Source organism: Lepisma saccharinum, chromosome 14 (genome assembly GCF_977018435.1).
Source record: "Lepisma saccharinum chromosome 14, izLepSacc3.1, whole genome shotgun sequence".
Classification (NCBI taxonomy): domain Eukaryota; kingdom Metazoa; phylum Arthropoda; class Insecta; order Zygentoma; family Lepismatidae; genus Lepisma; species Lepisma saccharinum.
Window position 1 is genome coordinate 70929784 of NC_139242.1, and position 14814 is coordinate 70944597.

The 14814-nt window shown below is 38.5% G+C and overlaps 1 protein-coding gene across 5 annotated transcripts in view; it reads right to left on the bottom strand.

The window, feature by feature from the left end:
• Positions 1 to 14814, bottom strand: part of LOC145999010 (regulator of G-protein signaling 9) — a 304822-nt gene that overhangs the window by 66588 nt on the left and 223420 nt on the right. For all 5 annotated transcript variants that reach the window (XM_083135882.1, XM_083135883.1, XM_083135888.1 and 2 more), the window contains exon 7: positions 8003 to 8074. In XM_083135882.1, the coding sequence (XP_082992008.1) occupies positions 8003 to 8074 (72 nt within the window). The remainder of the gene's footprint in view (positions 1 to 8002; positions 8075 to 14814) is intronic.

Sequence of the window (14814 nt, forward strand, 5' to 3'; positions counted from 1 at the left end):
CCTCATGTTTCGCGAAATTGCTCTCGACTAGCCTGTACATTCAGCCATCGGGGTTTCTATCGATATGTCAACTCGCTTGAAAAAACACAAAAACAACTTCTAATTCATTCCAGCTCCCCTGGTTCCAGTTAAAAGTTGGTCGCAACTACGAACGTCCAGCTCCACACGGGCAATGTTCCGCAAGTTGTAGAATACACGCATGGATGGCTCTGAGGGAGAATAACGACGTACAGCCTCGATTTTACTCAATGCTTATTTTGTTTCTGTGGATAGATTCGCAGGCTTTCAGTACAGAAGTATGTTTCAGAGTACTACTGTCAGACCTAAACTTGCATATTTCTGTTATTACCGACTTAAAATGTTTTTAAAATGAACTAAAAAATTCCCGGTCACGCCCACGATTACAGCTGTGTAGAACAAATTTAATATGGAAAAACACTCCAGCAAACGCTCCTAGGAAAATCCCATACATCTTATTCTCCCTTCTATGAAGAATTGTGTGCAACATTCCTTAGTGTCAACATAAATAGATCCTCATACTTTCAACATTTTTTACTATTCTCTTTCTCCCCAGTTTTATATACCTCGCTCAGTGTGAGAAAACACAAGTTAAATATTAGAAATATCTATTATTGGCCGGGTATTTATGTATTAGGGTCGGCATAATGGTGGGAGATTTTAAGCATCAATGCATTTTATTTTCCATACTTTCTTTATTCTTAGTTCATACAAATCCCAGTGTGACTCATAAGTAGAGGCCGGATTTGTATGCAATTTACATATTCTATTCCTTTCTAGATACAGGGTGACAATTAATGAACTATATGAAATAAAACGAAAATTAGTGACAAACCACGTAGTACACAAACTGTATTGCACATGTAAACGGCACTACAGACATTCGGATTTAGGTTATGACATGTTCGATATGTCTGCCATCTCTGGCGATGATGTGGCGCAGACGAACAGCAAAATTCTGCATGACCTGCTGAAGTGTCGAAACATCGATGCTGTCGATGACCTCCTGAATGGCAGTTTTCAGCTCGGCAATGGTTTTGGGATTATTTCTGTACACCTTGTCCTTAACATAGCCCCACAAAAATGAGTCACATGTGTTCAGATCCGGGGAATGTGGCGGCCAAGCGAGTCCCCTTCCAGTGGCCTCCGGGTACCCCAGAGCCAGAATGCGGTCCCCAAAATACTCATCCAGGACGTCAAACACTCTCATGGTCCGATGGGGTCGAGCTCCGTCTTATATGAACCACATCACAAACACTACCTGTTCTCTCAAACTTGCGAATCAAATTCTTGATTGTTAGCACACTTGGACCGGTTGTCTTTAACTTGTACTCGGTCGCAAACTTCCTTTGCGCCGCAATCGGACTGTTATTGCTCGCATAGTAGGCCTTCACAAGTGATATACGCTCCTGCACGCTGTACCGTGACATTTTCACTTGCAAATGGCCGACATCAACACGTTGCGTGCGCATGCGCATACGAATTCCCATCATGCCCTGTGGTCAGCCACGCAGTTTGGACATCACGCGAACCGTTCAGAAATTATGACGGTTTTATTTCATATAGTTCATTAATTGCCACCCTGTACATACCTTGAACAGAAAAATATAAACGAATTATGTAACTGACATGATTTTGCATAAGTTTCATGTTACATATTTTTACGTATTTGACAGGATATTACATAATTAACATTTTTGATAATTTACGTTACATAAAAAATTACCTATCTCGATCCTCTTTCCTATATTTTTGATCTCTGAAAGACGATGAAGAAAATTTGTAACTCACGTGACGTCATATTTTCTAATCGATAAGATAGTGCTTACGGTCACCTAAAATTGACTGCGAAGTCGACAGAGGCTGAAGAAAAAAAAACAAAAAAACTGGAACTGTAATTTATGGAAAGAGTCCCCCCACCCCCTTTTCAGTGTATGACAGCTGAAAACATGGAAAAGTACCTAGTGGTTCACTCTGTAACAAAACATAAGGAAGTCCTGTATGCATTAATTCTTCTTGAATCTGCCTCTACATTTACATATTTTACAATAATTTGCAATGTGAAAAGTAATTAATACTTGACAAAATTGGTTTCTTAATCATATTCACGTTACTTTGCTTTTTTGAGGTTATAAATTTGATACAAATTTTAATTTGAACTTATGTCCTTAAAATTAAGTTGAACATGTTCAAATGAAATAAATATCTAGCAGAATTCTCGAAATTGCTTGGATGCTCGAGAAAAGGTCTAAATATGGCCCCCTTTTTATTTTGTCATTTTCGGAGGAAAAAAATTAATATATCAAGCACCTGCCTTTAAAATGCATATCTATGAAATATATACTTAAATGTAATAGCATGCTAAAGTATAGAAGGTCTCACCCTTTTTTTTAAAGCAATTTCCAAAAAATGGTAAAATGATGTATTTCAAAATTGTGGTCTAAATATGGGCTACTAGTGGCAATATCACAAAAAGCAATTAAAATTTAAAAAAAAAACAGTCATTTATCGCTAAAACATTATAAAATTGATATTTATGAATAATCTGTTGTTTTGAAAATCACGCGGAATGGGAAAAATCGAAATTAAGAAAATATTTGTTGAAAATGTGATCTCAGCATTAGACCTCATGTCATAGCCCATATTTAGACCATCACGCTATTTTTCTTCTTCAAATGATTTTCGCTCTCTGTGGCACATATTTCGCAAACAAATCATGGCATTATACGAGGGTGATTCAATAATTATTGTCCCCGACATACTTAAAGTATATGAATTGCAATGAATGATGGGGATATTGTAGCCTAATGTCTTAGATGCCTATATGCAAAATTTCAGAACCGTAGGTGCTATAGTAAATTTGTTTTTCTCGTTTTAAGTGTGAGAGGTGGCACTTAGTTTGAAAAATGGAGAAAACCGAACAACGAGCTGTCATCAAGTACCTCCAGAAAAAGGGGCTAAGCCCAAAGGAGATTCATGAAGACATGGTCAGTGTGTTGGGTGATGGGGCTCCTACCTACCAGGTGGTAAAAAACTGGTGCCGCGATTTCCGTTGCGGGAGGGAAAGCTGTCAACAGGCCCCTGGTGCTGGTCCTCCAACAACAGCATCCACCCCAGAAAACATTGATGCTGTGCATGACATGATTATGGCTGACAGAAGAATCACGGTGCAACAGTTAGCAGACATCATGCACATCTCTGTAGGCTCAGTGGAAACCATTGTGCATGAACAGTTGGGATTCAGAAAGGTGTCAGTGCGATGGGTCCCCAAAATGTTATCCCGTGAACAACAGAGAGACAGAGTTCAATGTTCAAGGGCTGGTTTGGAGCTGATGGGGGCAGACCTCAAGCAGTTTTGTGATAGATTTGTGAAAGTGGATGAGACATGGCTCCACCACTATGATCCCGAGTCCAAACGACAGAGTATGGAGTGGCGGCACAGCAATTCACCTCCCCCCGCAAATTCAATGTGCAAGCATCAGCACGCAAGGTTATGGCCACAATTTTTTGGGATGCGAAGGGTGTGCTCCTTATTGGCTACCTGGTGGGACACACTGTTACTGGGGACTATTATGCAGCCCTAATTCCTAAGTTACGCGAAGCAATCAAGGAGAAACGGATTGGTATGTTTCGGCGAAAAGTGCTGTTTCACCACGATAATGCTCCAGCACACAGAAGCCATGTTACTGGTGCCGCAATCCATGCTGCTGGTTTCCATGTGTTGGAACACCCTCCCTACTCACCCGACCTCGCCCCTAGTGACTTTCATTTGTTCCCGAAGTTGAAGGAGCACCTCAAGGGGACGCATTTTCCCTCAAATGCTGCTGTTATGGACGCTGCGGAAGAATGGCTCACGGCTCAGGCACAGACATTCTTTGAAGCTGGCATAGTGGCTTTACAGCATAGGTGGAAGAAGTGCATTACTGTGAAGGGGGACTTTGTGGAAAAATAATACTGCTTATATGTCAGGGACAATAATTATTGAACCACCCTCGTAAAAGCCCACGTTTGTTTTATGTAGCGCTAATATCATAACCTATACAAAGCAGATGAGAATTCAGAAAAAGCTGAGTTAAAACATACATGCAAAAAGTTTTCGGAGGTCGCAATTCTATAACAGCGTCCGAGGCCGAAACTAACCACCAATTCGCTTGCAAATTGGCGCCGCAACCTTTGTCCTTGACAGATAACTAGTTTCCATAGCCTCTGCCAGGCTGCAGCACCCGGGAGCGCTGATAACTCCAAAACCCATATTTAAACCTTCGCCCATATTTAGACCTTCTCCTCTAATATTATATTTTCTTTGATACTACATATTTAGCTACATATCCTTTTGATAATGCATATTTAGGTTCACATTTTATTAGTTATTGTTACATATTTATGTATATATTTTGTACTTTGATATGACATAAAAATCCTGGGTCTTATCACGAGCTTTGCTGACCGAGAATAACGAACGTTTACCAACGTAAACGCAACAGGCAACGTGGGTGTAGAATAAACGGTTTTCTTATTGCTTGGGGACCCTTGTCATTTCTATCTGCGCTTGTTTGTTTTAAGCCTGCCGTCGACCGTTGCTGTAGATGCGTCGCCTTGGCAACGGGAGCTTGCGGGCCACGTTGAGGGCGTGTATCTAATTGATGTTGCATAGCGCTGCTGCGATCGTTGACCGAAAATAATCTTGACTTGCGAGCAAAATGAAACTTTGTGTGACAGCGTTCTTTTGTTTATTCTGCGAAACGTTCCAATCATTAGCGCACCACTGTTACAAGCCAGGAAAGGTTACTTCAACACATTTTCTCCCTTGACACTTCGGTATCTTGCTGATATATTTCCATAATTTTGTATGAATTTTTTGTATTATTTTACACAGACTCGGATTTATATAGGGTGCGTTCCGAAAGTCTTAACGAAACGAACGCATTCAACGAAAATAACTGGGTTCGTGAATCTGGTGAAGGCAGTTATTTTACAGAGTTATGGGACACTCTAGGCGAAAGCGCAGGCGCAGCGTTTTGTTTAGAGAAAGTTTCAGCATGGCGTCAGCGGAAGGAATGTCCTTATGGCAAAAATAACCTCTACTGGGGACACTGTTACTCCTTTTAATCACATTCTAAGAACGGTCAAGGCATATTCATCTTGTGCATGTTGCTTCATATCCGTCTCTGTTAAAAAAATAATACATTTTCCGAACTAGTGCAATTTGAATCCACCAGCACGCGCTTTGTCTGCAAGGAGCAGACGATTCTCACCGAACGAACCAGCCTCCTGGCCCGTGCGTTTGGTGAATCTCGTTCTTGCACGAAACGCACGGAATGCGACTTCTGGGACAGCATAATGAAACTCACGAAACGCACGTAAGCACTTATGGGACAGCCAGTTGCCATAACTTGTTTAACGCGTTAAACTCGTGCGACTTTCGGAACGGGCTCATAAGTATGTGCACGCCAGGGTATAACATCACCGTTACATACATATACAATTTCAGTTATGACGTTTAAGTGAAGATATAACATGAAATGCTAGCTGGACATTATTCATTGTCTGGTGCTTAGTCTAACACTACGTTCCGAGAGCACTAGACAACGGATAATGCCCATGCTAATAAAGAGCCATTGTCACCGAGATTCAGAGAATTATTAACTAACTAACTCACTAGCCTTCTTAAACCCGAAGGTTTATGGCTGCAGCAACACAAGCCTTCCATCTGTCCCTATCCTGGCCAAGATCAATCCAATCTTTTCCATCCTTACCGATTTCCATTATATCTCAACGTTATCCTTCCATCTTCGTCTTCCTACAGGTCTCTTATCATCAGGTTTCCCAACAAGAATCCTGAAAACTCTTCTTTCCTCTCCCATTCGTGCCCACCCAAGTCTTCTTGATATCTGGACAGAAATACAAATTGTGCAGTTCTAAATAATGTAGTCTCCTCATCCCTCTTAGGTCCAAATATTTTCCTAAGGATTTTATTTTCAAATATGAGCCATTACATGGATGTTCAGAGAATTATTAGGTGAAGATATGTCAGACAGTTATAATTCTAAATATTTTTATCACGTCAAATATCTGGTTTTCTTCCAATTTTGTGGCACTTTTCAAAAGAACTTTTATACGTAATTATGGGTTTAGTTGCGGTTAAATAAAGGCAATACGTACACAAAAATGTATGAGCGTGCGTCTGTGTTTAAAATTCCAAACTGTTACCGACGCCATTCTATTCTAGCCACACCAGAATGCATGTTTTTTTCTAAATCAAAAGGCATCTGATAAATTTGAACGCTGGAATATTGCAAATAAATCGGTAAATTCTAACAGTAAGAAAGTTCATAACCTAAGAATCTAAAGTCACTGTAGTTATTCAAATGCAAGTTTTAATTCAACATAAATGACAAAAGAAATCACGGTACTTGTGAAACAACTGGTTGCTTCTTAGGGTTTGGTTCGACCTTTGGCTGATGCCATCAACGAAATTTCCTCTCATTTCGAAAAACTGCTATGGAAAATTACATCTGGTTAGAATTCCTTCTAGAGCATTCATGAGAATCTTCGTGTGGATTACTCTCTCAATCATGGGTGTTCCTAACAACAAGATATTTCAAACTGTAAATGAAGCGTTAAGTTCCGCTGGTTTAAACTATTGAAATGAAGTTAAGTGTAACCGAATATTGTATTTGCATCTTCCTGCAACGTTAACTCTTCATTTCTTTTCCCTATCTCTGACGTTATCTGCGACAGACTTCAAGATGATGACGCTATCTCCCTTTGCACTTGAACGGTAGCGGATCCAGAAGAGTGAGGGCGAAGGTAGTAAATTTCTTTCCTGTAAGTGCTTGTTAAACCCAAATTAAACTGCAAATTTGCAACAATAAAATAAATTTAGATTGTGTTCCTAAATGTTGTTCCCGACTTCCCTAATTAATCTCCAAAGCTGAGATAAGACCTTTGGAGTGTATTTTTCTTTATTTAAAAAAAAAAGAAAACATGCTACTAAGATTAGGCATTTGAGCAATTTTTCAAGACGTACATTGCAAATGATACACCTTGCTGTTTACGGAATTTATACAGTGCAGAACATCAATACTAGGCATATACTTTAGACAAAGTTACTAAAAAAAAGTATGACTATTGAAGAGTCCACCTTTTGTGTGCCTTTAGTAAGCTTTATCATCAAATGATGATGCTCTTGTAACGTACACAAATTATTCTCAACACCACCCCCTTGTATACTGCGATTAGTTACGTATTTGGCAAGTTTGCAACTTCAACCCAGTACAGGTTAGTCTGAAAAAGCACGAAATAACTATATTTCAACAGACGAGGTTTTTTTTTGTTAATCAAGTACTCAAAGTCGAGAGTGGGCCTCATGGGCCAACCCCCTAAATCCATCCTTGAACTTGAATTTTCCGTCTTTTAATATTGAAAGAATCAATATGAAGCGACTGAGAAGAAGCAAAATATCAGTTAAGAAACTCAATAAAGTATAGAAATGCATTATAATATCACATACATTATTGTCTTAATTCTGAATGAATTATTGTGTTGATACAGATTTAATTTTACAGTGATAGTCATATTTGACTTAAGAAAAACTTGATAAATATAATTTATATTATCATCATTGTGCAAAATATATCCACACACACAATATATCCACACACACACACACACATCGCAATTGTAATAAGAAGAACAATAAAGCAATGGAGGTAAGTCAAAATTATATATTGAATTTTATAAATATATTAATGCCAGTGCTAATTGTTACTAATGACTCCAATAGAAATTATATCCACTTTATTAAGGTACTGTTTGCAACTATGAAAATTCGAATTACAAATTATAACAAGCATATACCACAACGCCACATTCAGCTACATACAAGTGATTCCCTATCCTCGTTATAGCCTAATATAGCAACTAGTAAATAGGGTTATTGTTTCATGTTCAAGAAAGTCATTGCTCCCATTCAAGCTCTCACCTGCTCATCTGCCTGCATTTGAACGAAGTCCCACTTGTGCTGCAGAATCTTCCTCATGTTGTTCAAGGCCTCCTGAAAGGATAAAGAACAACGCAGTTGGTTAATGGGGAACAAAGGGAAGCAACATCACAGAAACAAAATTAGATTTCTATCATATTGTTCTCAGCAGAGTGGTATTTTAAGGGAGGGGGAATCCTTTCCCCACCTCTGCTTGATATCTTTTGGCACTTGACACACTTTATATACATATAGCCTACATAAAAAGGAAATAAGAGGGAAATTTTTATCAGTGACACGACATACTTTGATTTGTAACGATAATGATCTTTTTAAAACTATTTTCATATCAATATAATTCTCGAGTTATTATTTTAACACAAGATAATGTCATACGCCTATTTTCGAAAGTAAATTTTACCTGTACGTATAAACATGTTTCAACTTATAAGCAGAGGCATAGCTAGCAATCAAAAATTATATATAAAGCTTTCCGCTGTGCATTGTGAAAATGACGTGCGTGAAGTTTTAGGGGTGAGTATTGTGTAATTATTTTTAAACGTTATACTCAAATGTAATTATGTAAATGCAATATACGAATTTAATAACATGTGGCGTGACAGCCCGTGACGACCAAAGCCTACCTACCGACTAACGGTTTATCTCCCAGTACAAGTGGAAGATCATCCAACCAGTTACGGGTAACGTGTGGTCAGCACGACGAACCTCCAGTCTTCGTCATGGGTTTTCTATGACCGGGTTACGCTAGTCGTTTGTAGCTCCCCAATTTCCTCATGATTTCCCGCCACCACGTGTTCTAGAGCATTCCATGACATTCGCTACGAGACTCGGCGGCAAGCTGCCCGGCATCAGCGATTATCTTTCCCGGTGAACGGGTCCGCGACCGTCGCTTATATTAAACCTCGTAAAAAAGTTTAGAGTAACAGGGTCAGTTCTGAATAAAAGTGGAAAGAAAAATGGGGAAATAAAGTATACAAAGACAATCCGCACACCATCCGTGAGTTAAAAGAGAGTATTGTACGAAAAATCGGGAGAATTACAGTAGACGAACTTGCACGTGTAAATGCCAATTTCCTTGGGAGATGCCAGGAATGTGTTGCAGCAGAGGGACATCATTTTCAACACCTTCTGTAGTCAAGGTTAGTACACAATATGAAAACTGTAATTCGTAACGAACCTTAAAGTTCGTGGGATCTTAAGAGTATCTAGCAGGTTAACCAGTTAATTGATGGGGTGATGTAAACTACTCATCATTCATCCTCTTGATGAGACCACTCGTCATTGACATGACGAGTTATCGCTTGGCACGCGAAAGGTACAAATTACACAAAGGAATTAAACTACTGAAAAGACAATGGTCACTCGCTGGATTTTGTGAACCGTTGAACCTGTATCATGGCTGGGTGTAGGATAATTACCTGTCTATCTGAAGTCTTTAGCTGAATGACAATAGCGAAGTCCTCTGTAAGCTTCTCTCCTATTTGTCGACCAGAGCGTTGTTCTACTCCTCACCTACTGCCTTGCTGACCACCTTCTCTCTCTCCACTCAATCCCCAAAGTCAGTCACCTCCCAGCTTGTCTCACCTCTATATTCCCTGGCCATGGAGCTCTTCCTCGATGCCGAATCGCCGAATCGTGTGATTATCATAATTGCCACCATGCAAACCGCTGACTCTAAAACCAGAAGTGTTACCTGTTCCTGAATGCTCAGGAGGTTTGCATGGCACAACACATTGCATTGTAAACATGCCTAAGAGGCTTGAGACAGCTGAGAAAAACAAGTGAATGCCCTGGTCAACATGAAGCGTTCAGAGAGACTTAATAAAATAAACATACAATCTTATGGATTGATACGAATTTTCATAGCCGACTCTAGCGACTGTCGCTGACCCGTTCACCGGGAAAGACAAGCGCTGATGCCGGGCAGCTTGCCGCCGAGTCTCGTAGCGAATGTCAGAGAATGCTCTGTAGTTCATGAGACTTTAGAGACCGAACTATTATTCTTCCTGTCAAACTATAAACGTAGATGAAGCGTTGATGATGCGATTTCAGGCAAACTTTCTCTTGTTCGCCTTCCCGATTTGCCCACCAATAAAATCGAACACTTTCGAATTCCTTGACTTTGAAGTCGAATTTTATGCACAGATAGGCTAATCGGGTCTGTACCCACTGTTTAAAAGTGAAATCTGAAGCCGTATGTGCTTCCAGCCGGTATCAAACCCTGCACCCCTTTGTTACAATGGACGTCGTTACCACTAGGCCGTCGGGGAGACCACTTTCGAATTTTGTATGCGGTATGATTCTAGTTTTACACACAAAACATATTTTCTTTGTGTTTCTATGATTACAGATATATATATATATATATATATATATCCTACGTCAGTTATGTTTTACTTTAATGCCTGAAAACCGATTATTTTTTTCTACAAGGAAGCAGAAAAGCACTCTGAGGCAATCTTGGAATTCTTGATCGATCCAAAAGAAAGAAGGCGTGGTAGAGGAAAATCATAACTATTTTGTGACGTCATTGTGATTTATGATTACGATCCTACCGTGTTTATCTAACCAAATAGGAAGACGTACTCAAAGTGTAAGGCCAATTTAAGGCAATGGGTCTGAATGTATTGCGTTGTGGTGAATCGATAGTAGAATCAGGTTTGAATATTAAATAAATAAATGTACATTTGTGAAGAGTACATATAATCACGAAAGTTTGCACACTTTTTCAAAGTATGTGTGCGTTAGAATATCTGACCATTGATTTTATACTGATTATTTGAAACTCACAGATAATTTTCTTATTTTTTCCCTGGTTTTGGAGGCAATGGAAAATTTACAGTTTTTCTTTGCTCTTGATTTACTTTATGTTACGTCGCTTTTCTTATAGTTTTGGCTGATCGCGACGATGAGGATGAATGATTATAAGTAGATTCCGGATTTGTATGTAATCACATATTATATTCCTTTCTATATACATACCTTGAACAGGAAAATGTCAACGAATTATATAACTGACATGATTTTGCATAAGTTTTATGTTTTTACATATTTGCCAAGATATTACATATTTGCTAATTTACTTTACATAAAACAACATATATCGGTATTTTTTCCCATATCTTTACCCTTTTCCACATATTTTTGATCTCTGAAACACAATGAAGAAAATTTGTAGCTCATGTGATGTCATATTTTCTTATCAATGAGATGCATAGTGCTTACAGACACCTAAAATTTACTACCAAGTCGAAAGACAGGCTGAAGACAAATAATAATAATAAATAAATAAATTAAATAAAAAAATATCGAAAGATGCTGGAGTTTTCCCCCAATCTTCTGGTTGCATATCTTCGTTTCGCTTTTAGGTTTAGGTAAAGCACCTAGAAACTTGGCATCGGTGGACAAGAAACCTACTTTCTTGTAGATGCTTTCTTTTACGATTTGTTTCCAAAGTTACAAAGAGCATTCTTACATATTTACATATTCTACAATAATTTGCGATGTGAAAAGTAATTAATAGTTGAGAAAATTGTTTTTTTAAATATGTACACGTTGCTGTGCTTTTTTGAGTTTATAAATTTGATACAACTTTTAATTTGAAGAAATTATGTCCTTAAAATTATGTTGGATATGTTCAAATTAAATTGCAGAATTCATGAAATTCCTTGGATGCTCTATTATTATTAATATTACATTTTCTTTGATGCTACACATTTAGCTACATATCCTTTTGATATTTAGGTACATATTTTATCAATTATTGTTACATATTTATGTACATATTTTGTACATTGATATTACATAAAACTCCGAGGTCTAGTTATATGATGAGCTGAATGAAGGGACAACACGACACAAATACTCACAGAGAACTGTGGGTCCATCTGCCAACGCCTCTTTGTCCTACAACATTACCGGGGGTGTAGAAGCAAGGCTGATGTTTTAATTTTTGATCTGTTTTATCTTCGTGGTTAATCTAAATGCAACAGTGCAAATACTCTGCAGAATCGAATCAATAACAAATTACACCGTTTGTTGAAGGGATTTGATTACACGATAGGTTCATGTCAATGGATACATCACATACTACAAACCTAAACGAATTACTCGACAATTATCCACTTTGTCAGAATTTGCTATTGAAAAGTTGCTAATGAAGTTGGCTCATCGACACAGAGTTAGGCAACACACATAACACATCACAGGAAAGCTGCTATTTCAGGATCTCCATCTTTATTGCTGGGGACTGTACGTTACTTTTTTTTCCAGCGTGATCAGCTACTCCAGCTTTAACCCCGTTTTATTTTATTATTATTCATTAGATTCCTCCTATCTAAACCTCACTGTTTGACCCACACTGGTTGGGAAAACATCGATACCATTATTTCCATTACCTTCCAGCCCAAATGCCAAAGCAATATTTATATAACCTTCTTCTGTAATGATCCGACATTGTTCGATATTTGCTTTCTTTCTTCATTGATTTTTGTTCTTGTTTATCAGTCAGAAGGAACGCATGTTTGTTTAATTTTGCATGTCTCGGTTGAGTGATCAAATGCAGCTGGTGTTTCAGTACCCTAGGAAAGCAATTATTTCGCACAGGAGGTCTGGATCGTATTTCTCTGCATGTACTTGTTTCGAGCATATATTCTCAGCCAGGGTAAAGTTAGACTGTTTACTCTTTGCTCTTTGAGCCGAAGTAAATAGTGGGTTCATTGCAACATTTGGCGACTTATGTATTACACTTAGGCGCAAAAACTGAAAACTTAGTCGCTAAAATTTGAAACGACAGCAAAGAGTCTGCCAAATATAGTGTGGGGCAGAATTAGTTAAACCACGTTTGGGATGATACAACTTTTTAATAAATGAAGGGCTCTGGTGTAAAACATGGTAAGTGACATTGGTAATTTCTGAGTTCATTAAGAAAAAAGGTTGTTAGAAGCTATACTGTAGATAAATTGTTTTCGTGTCGTGTTTACCAATTTCAGAAGGCTTCACTGAGTCCAATGCAAATTGTATGACATGGCAATTCCACTCGAAAATTGAAGGGTGGCACATTTTACTTTGTAACTCAAAAATGACCAAAATGTCACCATGTTTTACACCTGAGGCCTTCAAATGATCTTAAAGACATACTACCTTTTGTTTAGTAATGAACAATAACTCAATTTTTTTTATAGGCAAGCTGGAAAACACTTGTTGGCAAGACATTAATTCAAGATGGCGACCAAGTACGAAAGGGGGCATCGTGTGTTCATTGTGGAAAAGTATTTGGATCGCCAATATTCGTGCAAAGAGAGTTCCAAAAATATTTCCTGGACAGAGTTGAATTGACGTCTTGCCAATAAGTGTTTTCGAACTTACCTCTAAAGAAAACAATTCTAAACAAAAGGTATGTCTGTGATCATTTATTAAAAACTTTCAGCATCCCGAAACTGTTTACCTAAATCTGCTCCACCTTGTAAAAATCAACGATAATTCTGTTCTATTTAGATCCACACAGCAAGGGAAAATATACCTAAAAGAATTAGAAATTATTAAAAAGTAATGATTCATTTTTGCATTTATATGTGGTATGAGACATCAAACATTTTCGTCAACGTAACTTTTCATAGATTAAGACAATCCCCAAACTGGAAAATAAAGTCTCGGATTTCGGCTCGAGGGCGCTAATTTCGAATGGTGGTTCATTATGTTCTACAATTACGTGAATAATCTCCACAACTAGCCTGTTAAGTAAAATATTGACACTAACCTTCCCAGGGGTACTTATTTATTTATAATAGATGCCAGCTGACCAACCCTTTGCCTTGTCTCGTCTGGTATACTAGACACGTGTCGAAGGGATATCCGACACAACAAGGATCACTGTCTGGGACAGTAGGCCAGTGACAGTGCTGAGGACACATTCATTAATTGAGTCATTGAATTGGGTTACTTTACGTCGCTTCTCTTCCACCTTTGGTTAATCGCGATGAATGATGATGTGATGAGATAAAGGACAATCACAAACATATACGGACGACACAACACAGGTCCAGACGCCAGAGCCTCGTTAGTCTGCAAAATGCAGTCCAGGTGTACTATGTGGAAGGTACGTTGACATTTGGGCGTACTACTACACCCCAAGACACATCCATGCATCGCCTGGGATTCAAAAGTGTCGAAGAGATGCCTGGCACTACGAGAAAGCTTCATTACAAAAACAAATGGTACAAGTTTGTCCGTATAAGTTTGGATTGAGAATTATTCTCTGAAAAAGTACATTAAGTACTGAAAGCTCCAGCTCACGTACTTCCTTTACTGAGATGCACTGGAATCAATAAGAAAGAATAAACTGTTGGAGCCAAAACGCAATTTTTGATTGATTGATTTGATTTATTTTACTTCGCATTTCAGCCACTTTTCGCTAATTGCAAAGATGAGGATGATTGCTGATACGATGAAGAGACGATCAAAAACACATATGGACAGATACAACGGAAGTCCCACAGATAATTATAGTGGTTATGGATCAAGAAGCCAGAGACTCGTTAGTTGACATTTGGGTGTCTTGATAAAGGGTCACCACTTCCATTCCCAAACCTACCCTGAGAAAGGTTTCAGTCAGTAGCGGTGATTGGGTGCCAAAACAGGGGGGTAAGTATAGTTAACTTTTTCTCGGTAGACAAGGTCTACTATTAAGAGGCCATAGTGCGGGAACCAAAGCGTAAAAAGTGGAGGGGGTGCAAGTAACTGTTGGAACGTAACACACCGTACTGACAGGACAATTGGAGCTCTAATAATAACAA